The 18,865-nt window shown below is 44.9% G+C and overlaps 1 protein-coding gene across 1 annotated transcript in view; it reads right to left on the bottom strand.

Annotated features, from left to right (window-relative positions):
- LOC138504593 (ADAMTS-like protein 5) overlaps positions 1 to 18,865 on the bottom strand; it is a 567,458-nt gene that overhangs the window by 167,383 nt on the left and 381,210 nt on the right. The window contains exon 7 of the mRNA XM_069625180.1: positions 2,411 to 2,534. Within this exon, the coding sequence (XP_069481281.1) occupies positions 2,411 to 2,534 (124 nt within the window). The remainder of the gene's footprint in view (positions 1 to 2,410; positions 2,535 to 18,865) is intronic.

Below are 18,865 nucleotides of genomic sequence, written 5' to 3'. Positions count from 1 at the left end.
TTTGTGGCAGAATAGGGGGTAGGGGAATTGTGGGGGTGGGGGTGGCAGACCCGACCCCCGCTAGCCTCATCCGTCTGCGCCTCATATTGCCGCACACCAGCCCCCCCTCTGCATTTCTTTTTTTTAAATGTATTGATTTTATTCAGATCCAAACCGTTATAATACAATTCATTAATAACAGCACAGGTCTATACAGCAGGACTTGGTACAATGACATATCACATAAGAAAAGAAAGGGCAAATAATGGTCACCATACTGCTTCCAATAAAAGCTCAATGCAGAATTTAGAGGAGCAAAGTAGAAGTATTCAGTGTTTAAACATATTTAACTAATAACCTATTCAATTTTGCAGCAGAATTTATGCAAAAACGCGTGGATAAGAAACCCGCTGAGAATGTTCTGTGGCGAAAGATTGTATCGTGAGGGAAGTATTAGTGTCGTTTGTCAGAAAGTGGGGTGGGGGGGCCTGTGCTGTAGAGGGCTGAGGACGGGGCGCAGAGACGCAGGGGGTTAGTCAGCGGCATAGGGAAGAGTAAGGGGAAGTTCCCGGAAGCAGTGCGCTCAGTGCTGTACAGGAATTAACTACCGGAAGCAGTGCGCTCAGTGCTGTGCCCGGATGAACTACCAGAAGCAGTGTGCTCAGTGCTGTATAGGAATGAACGAGGGAGGCAGTTACCAGAAGCAGTGTGCTCAGTGCTGTACAGGGGTGAACGAGGGAGGCGGTTACCGGAAGCAGTGCGCTCAGTGCTGTACAGGGATGAACGAGGGAGGTCGGTTACTGGAAGCAGTGCGCTCAGTGCTGTACAAGGGTGAACGAGGGAGACGGTTACCAGAAGCAGTGTGCTCAGTGCTGTACAGGAATGAACGAGGGAGGCGGTTACCGGATGCAGTGCGCTCAGTGCTGTACAGGGGTGAACGAGGGAGGCGGCTACCAGAAGCAGTGTGCTCGGTGCTGTACAGGGGTGAAGGAGGGAGGCGGTTAGCAGAAGCAGTGCCCTCAGTGCTGTACAGGGATGAACGAGGGAGGTCGGTTACCGGAAGCAGTGCGCTCAGTGCTGTACAAGGGTGAACGAGGGAGACAGTTACCAGAAGCAGTGTGCTCAGTGCTGTACAGGAATGAACGAGGGAGGCGGTTACCGCTCAGTGCGCTCAGTGCTGTACAGGGGTGAACGCGGGAGGCGGTTACCAGAAGCAGTGTGCTCAGTGCTGTACAGGGGTGAAGGAGGGAGGCGGTTACCAGAAGCAGTGCCCTCAGTGCTGTACAGGGATGAACGTGGGAGGTCGGTTACCGGAAGCAGTGCGCTCAGTGCTGTACAAGGGTGAACGAGGGAGACAGTTACCAGAAGCAGTGTGCTCAGTGCTGTACAGGAATGAACGAGGGAGGTGGTTACCGCTCAGTGCGCTCAGTGCTGTACAGGGGTGAACGCGGGAGGCGGTTACCAGAAGCAGTGTGCTCAGTTCTGTACAAGAATGAACGATGGAGGCGGTTACCAGAATCAGTGCCCTCAGTGCTGTACAGGGATGAACGAGGGAGGTCGGTTACCGGAAGCAGTGCGCTCAGTGCTGTACAAGGGTGAACGAGGGAGACGGTTACCAGAAGCAGTGTGCTCAGTTCTGTACAAGGGTGAACGAGGGAGGCGGTTACCAGAAGCAGTGTGCTCAGTTCTGTATAAGAATGAACGAGGGAGGCGGTTACCAGAAGCAGTGTGCTCAGGGCTGTACAGGGGTGAACGAGGGAGGCTGTTACCAGAAGCAGTGTGCTCAGTGCTGTACAGGGGTGCACGAGGGAAGCAGTTAAAGGAAGCAGTGCGATGAGTGCTGTACAGGGATGAACAAGGGAAGCAGTTACCGGAAGCAGTGCGCTCAGTGCTTTACCGGGATGAACTACCGGAAGCAGTGTGCTCAGTGCTGTACAGGGATGAACCAGGGAGGCAGTTACCAGAAGCAGTGTGCTCAGTGCTGTACAGGGATGAACTACCGGAAGCAGTGTGCTCAGTGCTGTACAGGGATGAACGAGGGAGGTGGTTAGCACAAGCAGTGTGCTCAGTGCTATACAGGCACGAACGGGGGAGGCAGTTACCAGAAGCAGTGCGCTCAGTGCTGTACAGGGATGAACGAGGGAAGCAGTGTGCTCATTGCTGTTCAGGGATGAACGAGGGAAGCAGTTACCAGAAGCAGTGCGCTCAGTGCTGTACAGGGATGAACGAGGGAAGCAGTGTGCTCAGTGCTGTACAGGGATGAACGAGGGAGGCAGTTACCAGAAGCAGTGTGCTCAGTGCTGTACAGGGATGAATGAGGGAGGCAGTTACCAGAAGCAGTGCGCTCAGTGCTGTACAGGGATGAACGAGGGAGGCAGTTACCAGAAGCAGTGCGATCGATGGTGTAGTGCAGAATGAGGGAGGCAGTTACCAGAGGTGGGGTACTCGGTGCTGTACACATTGTGGTGGTGCCTGCAGGTTGCATTGCTGCCCCCACAGACTCCACAAATGTCATTCTTCATCTCAGAGCCCAGGATGAGGTCACAGCCAATGTGCTGCCAAAGGAAGGAGAGAGGGGACACACATCAGAATTCAGACATTAAAGAGCAACACATATTTGCTTCAAGAGACATGTTCTACTTCCGGAGACTGCACCTTTTGGCTCTGCAGATGTTTTGGACTACGACTCCCATTACCCACAGCCAGCATAGCCAAGGGCGGGCAGTAATGGAAGTCATAGCCCAAAAAGTGTGGAGAGTCGCAGGTTGCGGACCCCAGTTCTACGTAATGATATATTATTTAGCAGCAAAGAGCGGACGGAGAGACTCATGGGTCCTCCATCTTTTGACCCCAGTTCCCCGTGGCATGGGCGAGTGGTGCTACATCTCTCTTATGGCTCAAGGCCAACTTTCTACTTACAATCACTTGTTTACAGGAGTAGCAGTGAAGCCAAGGGGCTGGCGCCACCTTTGCTTGTCTACCAGTGCCAAGAGGGCACCAAAACCCTCTAAAATATTTCACTAGGATAAGAATACACTGCCTTATGTTTACCTACAACATAAACACTAGAACATCTACATCAGAACATGGCCCCATTATACTTAGGTACAGAGTTTAAATTGCTTGCCATACACAGTTCCATCCTTTGCGGGAGACAGATATTAGACCACCAGCTTCTGATACACAAGGAACAAGAGTCTTTCCAGTTGGCACTTATGTTCTTCAAGGCCAGACTTATAAAGAGATTTTAAAGTTTGGATGCTCCAGATTGTAGGTGTGTGGTTATTGCAAGGCTTCCCAAGACAATAGTGATGAAAGAAAGTGGAATGGTAGTGAAAAAAATAGAATTAAGATATTTCCATACTTGTTGCCAGAACTTGAAAGTATAGGGACATTTACAAAACTTATGCTCGTATGAGGCAGAGGCAGCTCCACAAGTCCAACAATTGTCATTGCTATTCATCTTAGATGAAGATAATTTAGTGGGTGTGGTGAATGCTCTGTGTATAAAAATGAAAAAATGCCGAGAGATAGCTGCTGATGTAGACATATGTTTAGTTCTGGAGAAAAGGGTAGACCATGTGAGAGGATCTAAAATGTGACCAAAATCATGTTCCCATTTATAGCGGATCATACATAACTTTAAGGAAGCTATAAGAATGTTATAGAATTTGGAGGCCTTGATATCTGATAGCATTGTTAGCTGTAGTAGTCTAAGAGCATCAGGAGTCAATATGTCATTGGAGGACCTATGAAATGCATCTAAGCAAGAGTTGACTAAATTGGTGTAGAAATGGAATTCAGTTTAAGGGATGGAAAATTGATGTTTGAATTGTTGGAAAGATAGAACCGAGGAACTATCTAGGATTTGTTGTATAAATCTAATCCCTTTTTTTTAAGCAGGATTTTCTATTTAGGTTCTGTTATTAATAAGAATCCTACTGTTATGCCATAGTAAAGGAGAGAGGCATTTATTTGGACATTTAGTATGGGGAAATAGGAAGAACCGGAGGGCGGTTATTGTGGCTCTGATTGGGTCTGATGTGGTTGACAATGAATGGTTAAATACATAAATAAGGTCCATTATTTCTACAGAAAACACCAACTGTTTCTCAATGATGCACCATGTGGGAATATCTGATGATTTGGGATAAGCAAACCAGCTTCTAAATTGTTTCAAAAGAAAAGCAGTGTGGTAAGTCTTAAAATCAAGGAATATAATCCTGCCTTTGTCATAGGGTGCCTTCAATTTGATCAAAGCAATTCTTTTACTTTTGCCCATCCCCCAAAGGAAGTTAAGTAAGATTGAGTAAATAGATTTAAAAAAGGAAGGGGACGACGGAACGCAAAGGAGTTGCAGGTAATATAAAATTATTGGTGATAGCATCATCTTGATCGAATCAAGTCTACCCCACCATGAAAGATATAGGGGGGACCATCTGGATATTAATTCCTTCAATCTATTTAATACAGATTTAGAAAACCCTCTAAAATATTGCACTAGGATAAGAATACACTGCCTTATGTTTACCTACAACATAAACACTAGAACATCTACATCAGAACATGGCCCCCAACAGCAGGCTGGAGCTCACAATGAATCACACTTTCTCAGTTAATTAATATCTCACTTATAAACTTGGCATCGATATTGAAAGGAAAACACATATATGTACAAACATAACGCCTTGCCCTACTCTGCATATGGGCTGATGAAACTCTACAGAGAGAGCTCTGAGACTGGCAAAGGTGCACGTTTTATCGCTGGCATTTGATGAGCTAACAGCAAGTAAACAGTATTTGGACCCAAGGGACAATATATTAATATAGACAGAGCTAGGGACACTGTCACTGAGCTACCATGCCCCCACTCACTTAGTATGGAAGCCCTTTTTATTCAGTGCATAATTGCACCCTCTCAGACTATTCATCTTCTGCTCCTTTATCGCCCTCCGGACCCTATAGGATCCTTTGGGAAAGGTTTAGCCGACCTCATAGCAAACCTGAACCTGCACTATTCGAATCTGGTGATATTAGGTGATTTTAACCTGCACTCTAATATGTGAAGCTCTGCCGAAATGGCTTCTTTCTTTGATAGCCTCTATGATTTATACTTGCACCAACTGATCCAAGCCCCAACCCACTTACATGGAGACATCCTTGACCTAATATTTGCTAAAGACTCTCGGCTATGCCCTGGCTCGATTGAGCCAGTAACATGGTCCGACCATCATTTGGTCTCATGCTCATTTTTGCCAGTTATTTCCCCTTGTAAACTTCTTCCCCTCAAGCCGCTACTTCGCTCCTGGCGTTCAGTCGACCCTAGGCACATAGTGCCCATATAGCTTCCAACTGTGCCTCTCTGAGGCCACCAACTTTAACTTCACTCTCTCACTCTCTGATGACTGCTGCTGATCTATATGCTCCACTGAAATTGACCCAAGATCGCAGACTACCTTCCCAACCCTGGTTCACGGACCAGCTTAAAACGGCTCGCCTACAACTCAGACAAGCTGAGCGTAAATGGCGGATTAGCTACAACCCTGTGCTTATCCATACAAACTTAGCCTGTCCACCTAGCTGGCCAGCGTCAAACTGGCTAAATCCACCTTCTTTGCTCAGAAAATTGAAAATGCCTTGTGCAAACCTAAAACTCTTTTCTCCATCGTGCACTCATTAGCCTCTTCAGAGACTCTGACCTCTATGGTCAAGCTCTCACAAGAATTGTGTAATGACCTTGCCTTTTTCTTTATTACCAAAATTGATGCGATTCGAGCTAACATCGCAAAATCCCCTGCGATACTGTCTTCTGACACCCCTAGTTTTGTGCCTGCCCTCGTAGTGACCCTCCTGCTACCTGGTCCACGTTCCCACTATTCACTGAAGCAGAAGTTCTGGCACCCATTTTAAAAGATTAAATCCTCCTCTTCTGAGGATGCTATTCCTGCCGCTATTATGAAAATGATTGCCCCTGACATCCTGACGGATATCACGATGGCCATAAATAATTCCTGCCAGTCCGGACTGGTCCCCCCGGAGTTGAAATCTGCGAGGGTCATCCCCCTCCTTAAGAAGCCTTCCCTGGACCCCATTATTCCTGCTAATTTTCGACCTATTTCCCTGCTCCCTTTTTTGTCTAAACTTTTGGAATCTCTGGTCACACCTCTCCTGTATTATTTCTTGGAATCCTCAAAAATCTTTAATCACGCCCAGGCTGGTTTTCAGCCAGGGAGAGGTACGGAAAGTGTGCTTGTCTCTGTACAGGATGACATGTCCAGACTAGTCGATGCGGGCAGAGTCGGGGCTTTGATTTTGCTGGATCTGTCCCCCGCATTTGATACGGTTGACCATCCCATCATCCTCTCTCACCTGGCACAGATCGGGATATCTGGCTCTGTTCTTTGCTGGGTTACCTCTTTTCTTCCAGATCGCACACAGACCCTTGCTATGCCACCTTTTCTTTCTTCCTCTTCTCCCCTCACTTGTGGTGTCCCTCAGGGATCCTCTCTTTCGCCGATTTTGTTTAATATTTACATTTGGGCTTTGGTTTGTCTCATCCGCTCTTATGGGCTTAATTGTTACTCTTATGCGGATGACACGCAAATCCTGATCCGTTTGGATCAGGATCAAACTGAGGTTTCAGCCTGCCTCCATGACTGCCTCGAGGCAGTCGGGATCTGGATGGACCAGAACTGGCTAAGTTAAATGGTGATAAGACGGAGGTACTGTTGGTGGGTTGTCCCCCAAAGCCCTTACTGTGGACTCCCACCTTCTGGCCCTCCTCCCTCTGTCCGTTACCTGATAGAGTTAGCAAAGTGAAGAACCTTGGGGTTATTCTTTCTGCCTCCTTATCTATGTCTAACCAGGTGACGGCCGTCTGCCAGTCCGCTATGGAATGCGTGTGTGCATCTTAGCCAATACGAAGGTAGGTAGGTGTGGCCAAGTCCCTGCTAGTCACCCATGTCAAGCATTCAAGTGGATGGGTGCAGAGAGGTAGTCTGGAGAGTATGCAAGAGACATTATGTGTGCATAATTAAGAACAATTAAGTGCGTTATAGAAAATAAGTAATGATGTAAGATTTGGTTCAAACAATGTATGCAAGTTAAGTGTGGCCTTGAGGTTCAGAACTCTGCTCTTGATCTTTGGTGTCACCCCAGTTCTTCCTCAGCTTTTCCTTCTACATCTTAATGTCGACTATGGATGGGAGCTTGGACTCCGACTCCCAGCAGGCAGTAGTTCTCTCTTCTGTCTTTTTATTTATTTGATATGGGATCTTAGAATCGAATTACCAACATGCACTATGATTTCCGTTAGCCTTTCTGGCTGGGCTCAAGCGCTTAGACCTCAACTCCTTCTCCGGATTTTAGTCATCTTTCAGTCTCTTTATCAATATGAACTGGGAAATTGAACTTCAATTTCTAGACGGTTCTGGTGTCATTTCAGTGTCTTCTTTTCTGGATTTGGGGATTTTATAATTCAACTTGAACAGGCCTTTGGCACCTTTCAATCCTTTATCAACATGACCTGGGGATTCGGACTACAATTCCCACACTTCTCTTGTTATCATTTCAGCCTGTCTTTGCTGGACTCGGGGAGGTCTGACTTCATCTTCCAACATACCTATGGTGACATTTCAATCTCTATTCTAATATGAGCTTGGAATGGGGACTTCAATTCCCAGTGTGCACCAGACTTCATCCCCAGATCATTGCTTTGGTACTCAGCCATCAGCAGCTTTCTCTATGTTGGCTTGCCCCCTACCTTTTACAAACTGTCTCTCCTTGTTTCCACAATGTGACTAATCAACTTCCGGGGCAGCAGTGGTCCAGGGATGAATATTGGTTTTGAAACCATCAAACAGCCCCACACCTCTAGTTCACCAGAAATTATCCAAACAGATTGGAATACAGGTTAATTATAAACCTCCTTGTCCAATTTTGGTAACGTGGACAGAACAGCAGGCTTATCTCTCTAAGGTCGTGGATCGTTGGTTAGTTGCAACACAGTGACAATAGAATTAATACCCAATGAAAAAAGGGACTGTCCAGTAAAGGTTGAATACAAATATCTACTTTATTATCACTACAACAGACAGTTCTAGCACACCACAATTACAACCCACAGTGTAAAGGAACACAGAGAACAGACAGTTTCAAGAAGGAAAGGGATGCACTCTGGATACTGACAGGAGGGTAGTTGGTAAAGTAATCAGTCTTAATTGTTCAAGGTTATTTGGTTCCAGCACCAAGGGGGCAAAGGGTCATAACTGTCTCTAGGGGCCTTTGGAGAAGGACCAGTTTGAAGTATGGAGTTTATTTATTTGTAGAGCGCACCAAGCCCATAGGCATCTGGGTGCTAAAGTTTACAGATTACAGAAATTTGACAGTTACCCTACGTAGGGCAAAACAAATGTACATGCATGTGATTTACTTGAGGACATTATATATATCCAACGAAATGTGACAGGTACACTAGGGAGAGCAAATAACACATGTACAATACATTAACAGAGGCAAGAAGAAGTACAGTAGGAAGTATAAGACACACTTAGGATCGCAGTAGACAAGACACAATAGTTATGTGCTGTGCCTAGAGTATATACACTGTCCGACTGTGGCTTACCAAGAGGCAGTGTTATACGACACAGCTAGGATCTTGCTCCTGTAGCCATAGCTTGACATTTTTCCTGAATAGCAGGTAGGAGGGTTCGGCTCTTAGCGTTATGGTAAGGGCGTTCCAGTTTGTTGCTGCTAAGACCGGGAAGTGGACTCCTCCTGCTCTTTGTTGTTTAAACCGTGGGATCTTGATGCAGTGAGTCTGAGCGGCTCTAGTTGGATGGGTTGACGTATTGCAAATGATGCTATTGGACAGCTGTTTTGGTGTCAGGTTGGATAGGCACTTGTGAGTGAGGGATAATGTTTTAAGTGTGATTCTAATAATAATAAATAACAGGTATAGAAAAGCAAAAACATCTACATGCATTCGATAAAATAACTAAAAAAAGAAAAAGAGAACATAAAAAGCCATAAGAGAAATTAGAGCTCAAGGACTTTCGGATGAGCTATATAAAACAGAACTAAAAAAAGAGAAAATGAATTATAAATCCTGGTCATATCTGCAGAAAGAAGCACGAATGCAAAAAGATGGGGAGTGTGTCCTAAAAACCCTAATAGAACACAGTTAAAAAAACTTTTGGGCAACGATAAGTCATCTAGGAGGGGGAACAGGTAACTCTCTATGCAATCTGGTCCCGGAAGAGGGTTGGGTGAAACACTTTACAGAAACCTTTAGCAGCCAAAATATTCAACAATTTCCGATAAGCCCAGACACACCCTGGAATTTAGATTTTGATGCAAAAGAAATTCAGGAGATCATAGTTAAAGCTTCAACCTCTAAAGCATTTTTGTAACTGAAGGGACAGCCCTAAAATCGGGCAGGAACTAATGGGCTGGGAGAACAAGATGTATATACAATGAATGTTCCTACCCTCTCTAAATTAAATGCTGCAATAATTTAGAGCAGTGTGTTTTTTTAAACCTTCCAAAAAACACCATGCATAAGTATTGAATACTGATTACGTGGTGATGAAACAACCATTAACAATGTTTGGTTTTTTATGGTAGCCTCTTTATTATTTTTGTGGCTAGTCTTTTTAATTATATTCTTAAAACAAGAAAAGAAACAGATGTTCAGATAAAACAAGGTGGCACAAGGGATCACCTTGATTTTAGCTTGACACAACTTAGTTAATGACAAATCAACAACTGTACATATAATGAACAAAACAAAGGAAAAACTTAGAAACCTGTGCAGGTCTTTTCTGGTCTGTACAAACAATATGCTATAATTATTTAGTAGGCTGAGGGTGAACACAATATTGCTTCATAGAGTCCACCATTCCATAGGTTCAGAGCTATAACATATTATATTCAATTACTATTCATCTCAACACATTTGAACAGAACAATGAATTTCAGAAAAGCACAGAATTCAAACAATTCGCTCATATAACCGTGGTTAGAAAATCAGGATGTCTAGAGAGACTGGTCCGACGTCTATTAAAGAATGAAGGGGATTTAGTGTGGTCCTAACATGGTGGTTTGCAGTCAATTTTCCACTAGGATCACTGACGTTTCGATTGTTTACATTCACAATCTTCTTCTGGGGCCTTATATATGTAGGTCTCCCTATGGATAGACAAAGAAAAAGGAGTCCACTTAGAAGAGAGTACCAAGTGTTTCTGTTAAAATTACAAGTGAAAGGATATAAAAACTTTATATTGTTGTTGCTACAATAAAGAAGTGAAGGGCTGTGGGCCCTTGGAGTTCAGAAACTGACCTTTCCTAGGAGCTTCCTGGAACCTTCTGTGGTTCCCCGGTTCAGTGGGACTGGTAATTTGTAATTAGTAGGCTGTGCATAGGTGTCACAGTCTAAGCGGGCTGGCAAAGAAGTTCATACCATCGCCTGGGGTTGAGGGTCCGTTGTGGCGGCCCTGTAAAAGAGTAGAGACAAAGGCGAGGTGGAGTTGTGAAAATAAATGGCGAATGTATGCTGTGGTCTTGAGTGCCTAAGAGGAAGATAGGATTCCTTTCTATTGCGTGAGTTGCAGAGAGGCTGTGGTGGGGCTCAAGAGGGGAGCTCACCTGTATTAAATTTGGTCTGAATCCGGCTCGAGCTGTTCCTCCGTGTGCAAGTCGTCCGGTGAGGAATGGTTATTGAGTGCGGGAGGACGCTGCTCGTAATGCGTCTAAGTAGAGCCGGCGCAGCTGTGTAGTGTCTCCACTATCGCGCATGCGTAAGACAGGGCCGGCTGGTGTCTGCGTGCGTGCTGAATAGTGTTTCAGCTGACGCGCATGCGTGATGCTAGTCCGTGTAGTGTCTGTGGAGTGCGCGCGCACGCGTACTGTGGTGCAGAGGGCAGGGCATGTAAGTATGTCGCGGTGCTGCAGCCGCTGCCCTGTAATGAAGGAGCACCGCTTTGGATGGCTTTGTGGCAGTGCCATCGGGCCTGATTCGCAAATGGTTGTTGTGTCACATGTGGATGTGTGAGGGGGACACGGCTGTATTGTCTGAAGAGCGGTGAGTGCTCACTACTTGTCGGCTGTGGGGCCAAAGGGGGCGTATGAACGTCAGAGAGGTACCTGATGGCTGGCACTGGTAAGCCAGCTCCGTAGTATGTAGAGACCTCCCATATGTGGGCGTCTGTGTGCTCTGCTGGTCCTAGCTACTGGACCAGTACTAGGTCGTCAGGACCACCTGTGGTTGTATAAAAGTCAATTTCAGGTAGTAGTGTGGTAGTCTAAGGGGGCTGCTTCATTTAGGCCATTTGTTAGGGTCTGCAGCTTGAATATCCACCAAGATTCCTTATGTCTAAGGGTATTCGATATGTTGGTGGTGCCTATAACTCGATCAATCACCCACCATTTAAATGAATCATGGGCATGTTGTAGTTCCATGAAGTGTGAGACCAATGGGGCATTATGTGCTCTGCACCTTATCCTTGATTTGTGTTCACTTATTCTTTTGTGCACGGGCCTGGACGTTTGGCCCACGTATCTGAGTCTACATGTGCACTCAATGACGTAGATCACATTGGTTGTTTTACAATTTGTAAATTGTCTGAGCTCCCATTCCTTGTTTCCTATGGGGAAGGATTTCATTTTTGACGTTTGTCTGCAAGCCATACATGAGCCACATGGGTAATGCCCACGGATTTCTCGCATGTTCCATAGAGAGGACCTTGATGATTTTCTACGGGACCTGGCATGGGTCAATAGATCCTTCAGGTTCTTGTTCCTCTTCAGGGCCATTCTAGGTAATGGTTCGTCTGGTAGGTTGAGTTGAACGATGGGCCAATATTTTTTAATCATGTGTCTGAATTGCGATGTGTTAGCACCGAATGTGGAGATGCATGCCAGTATGTTGTCTGTGCCGGGATCAGAGTCATGGGTTGTGTTTTTGAGCAGTTTCTTGGGGTAACCCCTAGTTTCCAGTTTCTGTTTAAGCAAGGTCGCGTGTATCTTGAATTCTCCTGTTTGCTCTAGCTACAAAAAAGAAACAGATAGAAATACCATCCTACACTACAACAGTCACCATCCCAGAAACCTACGTGACAACTTGCCATACGGACAATTCCTCAGAATACGTAGAAATTGTACAGAAACAGGAGAATTCAAGATACACGCGACCTTGCTTAAACAGAAACTGGAAACTAGGGGTTACCCCAAGAAACTGCTCAAAAACACAATGAAGAGGGCCCTATACACTCCGAGAGAAACATTGCTCACTGCCAAAACCCATGACTCTGATCCCGGCACAGACAACATACTGGCATGCATCTCCACATTCGGTGCTAACACATCGCAATTCAGACACATGATTAAAAAATATTGGCCCATCGTTCAACTCAACCTACCAGACGAACCATTACCTAGAATGGCCCTGAAGAGGAACAAGAACCTGAAGGATCTATTGACCCATGCCAGGTCCCGTAGAAAATCATCAAGGTCCTCTCTATGGAACATGCGAGAAATCCGTGGGCATTACCCATGTGGCTCATGTATGGCTTGCAGACAAACGTCAAAAATGAAATCCTTCCCCATAGGAAACAAGGAATGGGAGCTCAGACAATTTACAAATTGTAAAACAACCAATGTGATCTACGTCATTGAGTGCACATGTAGACTCAGATACGTGGGCCAAACGTCCAGGCCCGTGCACAAAAGAATAAGTGAACACAAATCAAGGATAAGGTGCAGAGCACATAATGCCCCATTGGTCTCACACTTCATGGAACTACAACATGCCCATGATTCATTTAAATGGTGGGTGATTGATCGAGTTATAGGCACCACCAACATATCGAATACCCTTAGACATAATGAATCTTGGTGGATATTCAAGCTGCAGACCCTAACAAATGGCCTAAATGAAGCAGCCCCCTTAGACTACCACACTACTACCTGAAATTGACTTTTATACAACCACAGGTGGTCCTGACGACCTAGTACTGGTCCAGTAGCTAGGACCAGCAGAGCACACAGACGCCCACATATGGGAGGTCTCTACATACTACGGAGCTGGCTTACCAGTGCCAGCCATCAGGTACCTCTCTGACGTTCATACGCCCCCTTTGGCCCCACAGCCCGACAAGTAGTGAGCACTCACCGCTCTTCAGACAATACAGCCGTGTCCCCCTCACACATCCACATGTGACACAACAACCATTTGCGAATCAGGCCCGATGGCACTGCCACAAAGCCATCCGAAGCGGTGCTCCTTCATTACAGGGCAGCGGCTGCAGCACCGCGACATACTTACATGCCCTGCCCTCTGCACCACAGTACGCGCGTGCGCGCACTCCACAGACACTACACGGACTAGCATCACGCATGCGCGTCAGCTGAAACACTATTCAGCACGCGCGCAGACACCAGCCGGCCCTGTCTTACGCATGCGCGATAGTGGAGACACTACACAGCTGCGCCGGCTCTACTTAGACGCATTACGAGCAGCGTCCTCCCGCACTCAATAACCATTCCTCACCGGACGACTTGCACACGGAGGAACAGCTCGAGCCGGATTCAGACCAAATTTAATACAGGTGAGCTCCCCTCTTGAGCCCCACCACAGCCTCTCTGCAACTCACGCAATAGAAAGGAATCCTATCTTCCTCTTAGGCACTCAAGACCACAGCATACATTCGCCATTTATTTTCACAACTCCACCTCGCCTTTGTCTCTACTCTTTTACAGGGCCGCCACAACGGACCCTCAACCCCAGGCGATGGTATGAACTTCTTTGCCAGCCCGCTTAGACTGTGACACCTATGCACAGCCTACTAATTACAAATTACCAGTCCCACTGAACCGGGGAACCACAGAAGGTTCCAGGAAGCTCCTAGGAAAGGTCAGTTTCTGAACTCCAAGGGCCCACAGCCCTTCACTTCTTTATTGTAGCAACAACAATATAAAGTTTTTATATCCTTTCACTTGTAATTTTAACAGAAACACTTGGTACTCTCTTCTAAGTGGACTCCTTTTTCTTTGTCTATCCATAGGGAGACCTACATATATAAGGCCCCAGAAGAAGATTGTGAATGTAAACAATCGAAACGTCAGTGATCCTAGTGGAAAATTGACTGCAAACCACCATGTTAGGACCACACTAAATCCCCTTCATTCTTTAATAGACGTCGGACCAGTCTCTCTAGACATCCTGATTTTCTAACCACGGTTATATGAGCGAATTGTTTGAATTCTGTGCTTTTCTGAAATTCATTGTTCTGTTCAAATGTGTTGAGATGAATAGTAATTGAATCTAATATGTTATAGCTCTGAACCTATGGAATGGTGGACTCTATGAAGCAATATTGTGTTCACCCTCAGCCTACTAAATAATTATAGCATATTGTTTGTACAGACCAGAAAAGACCTGCACAGGTTTCTAAGTTTTTCCTTTGTTTTGTTCATTATATGTACAGTTGTTGATTTGTCATTAACTAAGTTGTGTCAAGCTAAAATCAAGGTGATCCCTTGTGCCACCTTGTTTTATCTGAACATCTGTTTCTTTTCTTGTTTTAAGAATATAATTAAAAAGACTAGCCACAAAAATAATAAAGAGGCTACCATAAAAAACCAAACATTGTTAATGGTTGTTTCATCACCACGTAATCAGTATTCAATACTTATGCATGGTGTTTTTTGGAAGGTTTAAAAAAACACACTGCTCTAAATTATTGCAGCATTGAATTAGAGAGGGTAGGAACATTCATTGTATATACATCAACCTCTAAAGCAGCAGGCCTGAATGGCTTAACTTACCAAACACTCAAGAATGAACCAGGACTATGGTCACAATTACTGACATGTCTCTTAAGTGAAATTCTGAGGAATCAAACAGTTTCAATCCCTTGGAAAACAGCGCTGGTAATACCACTCTTTAAAGTTGGAGATCGTCGAGCAGCGGCTAATTATAGACCAATAGCCCTGCTCGACATAGAGAGCAAAATTTTCATGAAGCTCCTCCTAAACCATATCCTATACTGGGTTGAAGAACATGAAATACTCTCACGCTATCAAACAGGCTTCAGGAAGGGAATGTCGACCACAATAAATGGTCTAATTCTAAACCTCTTAAATGAACAGACAAAAAAAGATAACTCTCCCCCTTTATATGGAGCATGGATTGACTTGTCAAAGGCTTTTGACCAAGTTGAAAGAGTTCTATTATGGCAAAAGTTGCGAAGCTGGGGCATACCAGAAACATTGCTATCCATATTGGTGAAACTGCATAGAAATACAAATCTCAGAGTTCGGTTAGATGAAATAGGTCACTTGTCTGAACTCATAGAGGTAAGCAGAGGAGTAAGACAAGGTTGTCTGGGAGCACCACTCTTTTTCAATCTTTTCCTGTCAGACATAGGACCCTTTATAGAATCATCAGCATTGGCCAGCCCCGTTTTGAACGGGAGGAAAATCTGTTGGTTGGCCTATGCTGATGATATAATACTCTTAGACAGAACACCAATAGGACTCCAGCGATTATTAACAAGAATGAATGAGCATGCTAAGATCAATGGACTTTCAATCAACCCAGCTAAAACAAACATTCTCATCTTTCAACATCCGCACAGAAAAGTGAAACCTTTTAGTTGGAAACTGGGTGGATAGCAAGTTAAAGTGGTAGAAAGGGTAAAAAATTTGGGCTATAGTGTACATGCTAATCCTGCCATATACAAGGTAGAGAGTGAAGTACTGGCTAACGTAACTAAAGCAGCATCACAAATGATTAAATTAAATCACAAGCTTTGCAAATTTTCCATCATACCATTAGTGAGGTACTATCTAGCTAAAGTAGCACCAGTAATATTATATGGTCTAGAAGCAAAGCCAAGTTTGTGGTCTACAAAGTGGGACCTCTTTGAGGGGCGACTATGGAAAAGAGCTTTACGTCTTCCAAACTGTACATCTACCAACAGCTTGAGATTCGAATTAGGACTCAAATCCTTACGATGTATGGTAAATTGGAAACTAATGACCCTTTATAGAGAGATAATGACAGGTAAAGAAATCAGTTTGTACAGTGATATGAGAAAACATATGATAAGCTCCAAATCAGATATCCTCTCGACCCTAAGGGGAAATGTAATTAAAGCACTTGCCAAAACTGAACCCGATATAGAAACTTTGGTCTCGAATCCACTCAAAGTCAAAAAAGAACTGGAAACTTTAGATTGGATAGAGACCATAGAAAAAGTAAGAAATGTTCCAGTAGCAAATCCATTCTTAAGGGGAGAAAAGAAACTTGGAAGTCTCTCAAAATATTTGATGAAGTCTCCCAATAGGAGACTTTGTTCAAATATTCTCAGATTGAGACTTAATCTAGTCTGTTGTGGGTAAGTGCTGGAGAAACAAAATCAGGGTCATATGGCCAAAAGATTGTGTTCGATCTGTGCAAATCCGGCCAAACAGACGCTAGAACATTTGCTAATGAACTGTGAAGGTTCATGGAAATACCGACTCTTATTCTTCAGAAATTTCGTCCGAAAAGAAAATGATATTATCTCTGAGTTTCTTTGGGACAGAATCATCTCAGGCTCAAACATCATGCTTACCGCTGCTGCAATCCAGGTATTAATAAACTGTGAAATAGACATTTAGAGTGATTGCATGGCGAATAGGAAATTGGGATTAATCCGACCAGAGATCACTCAATATTAGTCAAAGGACAGGGGATCAAAATGGAACTAGAACTTCAGCCCTTCCCAATGAGCAATATCACTGGTTGGTACAACTGAATGATTAATCTGAGGTGGATTTATTTTATATTTAAATGTATACAAAGTGTTTTCTTGATTGTTATGGTATGTTTTGTAAAGACTCGAGTCATAAACAAATAAAAAAATAAATTTAAAAAAGTGTGATTCTTTGCTTGCCGTTGAGCCAGTTAAGGTTCCGTCTGGTTTCAGAGATATGTTGTTTCCTCAAGATATTCAAGGCTGCCCTGATGTCATTGTTTTGAATAATTTGCATTTTTATTAAGGTTCCCATGTGTGGTGCCTACATAAAGCGCATTACAATAGTCCAGTTTCGATAAGACCAGGGCTCTTGCTAATGTGATGCAGTTAGCAGGGGTCAAATAAGGTCTGCAGGCAGTGATTAACTTGCACGTGTAGGCAGATGAGGAGGCAATGGCATTGGTTTGGCTTGTTAATGAAAGAGTGGAGTCAATTTAAATGACTAAAGTTTTTACGTCCTTGGAGATTTTGATTATATTTCCATCGATAATGAAGGAAGTGAATTGGACATCAAGTTCGTTCAGGCTAGCAGGAGATCCTAAAAGGAGCAGCTTAGTTTTATCATTGCTGCGACAGAGCCCATGCGTAGCCATCTAAGCTTGTATAATGAGGTAAGTGTCATTGAGAGTTTTACTGTTTGTAGCATAGTCACCGGTGATGGGGATGAGTATTTGGGTGTCGTCTGCATAATTGGTATAGGTGACACCCATATAGTCAAGGGGGGCAGAACCACAATGTACCTGGTGGTGAAGAGGTAATTGGTGCTTGACAGCGTCGAGGCATTTCAAGGGCGCTTGACAGCCCTTGAGACAGAGTTAGTGGCGGGAGACAGCTGCGGGTACAAGGCGGCAGGCAGTTCGGCAAGTGAGGCTGGACAAACGTCTGCAGGTTGGCGTAGTAGCTCAGGCCAAGAATCGTTGTCTCTGTGCTGGTTGGCGGATCTGGAATGCTGATCGAGGCGTCTCGGATGGCTCTGGTGACTGCAGTGTGACAACATTCAGCAGTGCAGCCAAATGCGGTTCAAGGACTCGACTGTCTGGAAAATGTCCTTAAAAGATGGACGCTAGATGATGCTTGTGTGGCACTCCTCCTAGCTTCTTCACAGGGCTTGTGTCCTTTCAAGGCGGATGGCCCAAAGCTCAGGACAGTGTTTGCAGGCGACAGTCTTGTCCTTAGTTTAGATACTCTCTGGTAATTCCTACCTAGGAAGCTTGCTGGCAGAACCTAGCGGGGCACGCTGTGTGCCTGCTGGTTACCGGTTCTGGAGCTGCTGGGTGGGTCCTCTGAGTCAGGTATCTCCCTCTGTTCCATGGGAGATGTTTAGGGGAGGGATCTTGCTTCCCTCTTGTAACTCCTCGTCTTCCTTTGCTGACATAAGATGTAAGGTAGAATGTACATTCAGCTCGGGTCCAAAACAGTCCTTCTTACTCCTTTCAAAGTCTTCAGATTATCTCCTAAGTGAAGGGTTCAGCCCTCTTTTAAAGCCAGATGGGCCCAGTGATTGGTGCATGCTACACCTTCCTTAATTAACCAATACTGGGTCCCCACTGTAGAGTAGCAGCTGCATGCCTCTGCAGGGAATCCCGCCCCCCTACCTCCTGTATGTTGGAAGCCTGAGATTGATATTGATATTGATATTTTATTTCTATCGCGCTCATACACAAGTGTTTCAGAGCGCGACATGGCAGGGGAAGGGGAACAGAGGAGAAACAAAAACAACGATCTTACTAGGCCCAGTGACATTGAGAACGTGCAAGTGCGTGGACGACGGGGAGAGGGAGAAGTGCATGGAAGGGGGAACAAAAAGGAGAGTGCGGAGCAAGGAGAAAAAACATAAATAATAATAAATAAATTAATAAATAAAAAGGCAACAAACAGACGGAGTGCAGCCACACGTGGCAGTGCTGGGTTTAAGGAAGCAGGCTGGGTAGGTGTGATAAGTGCAGGAAGAACAAAAAAAAAGGGGTGGGGTCTGTATGGGTACAGATACAAAACCCAGTGCAAGGGGTGGCCCGGAGGCAGTGCATGCGGGTGGCAAGAGGAGCAGGTACCTGGGCCCGGAGGAAAGAGGGTAGCCAGGTGCATGG

The sequence above is a fragment of the Ambystoma mexicanum genome, chromosome 11, assembly GCF_040938575.1.
Source record: "Ambystoma mexicanum isolate Mex_15411 chromosome 11, UKY_AmexF1_1, whole genome shotgun sequence".
NCBI lineage: Eukaryota > Metazoa > Chordata > Amphibia > Caudata > Ambystomatidae > Ambystoma > Ambystoma mexicanum.
This window is presented reverse-complemented; position numbering and strand designations above follow the sequence as displayed.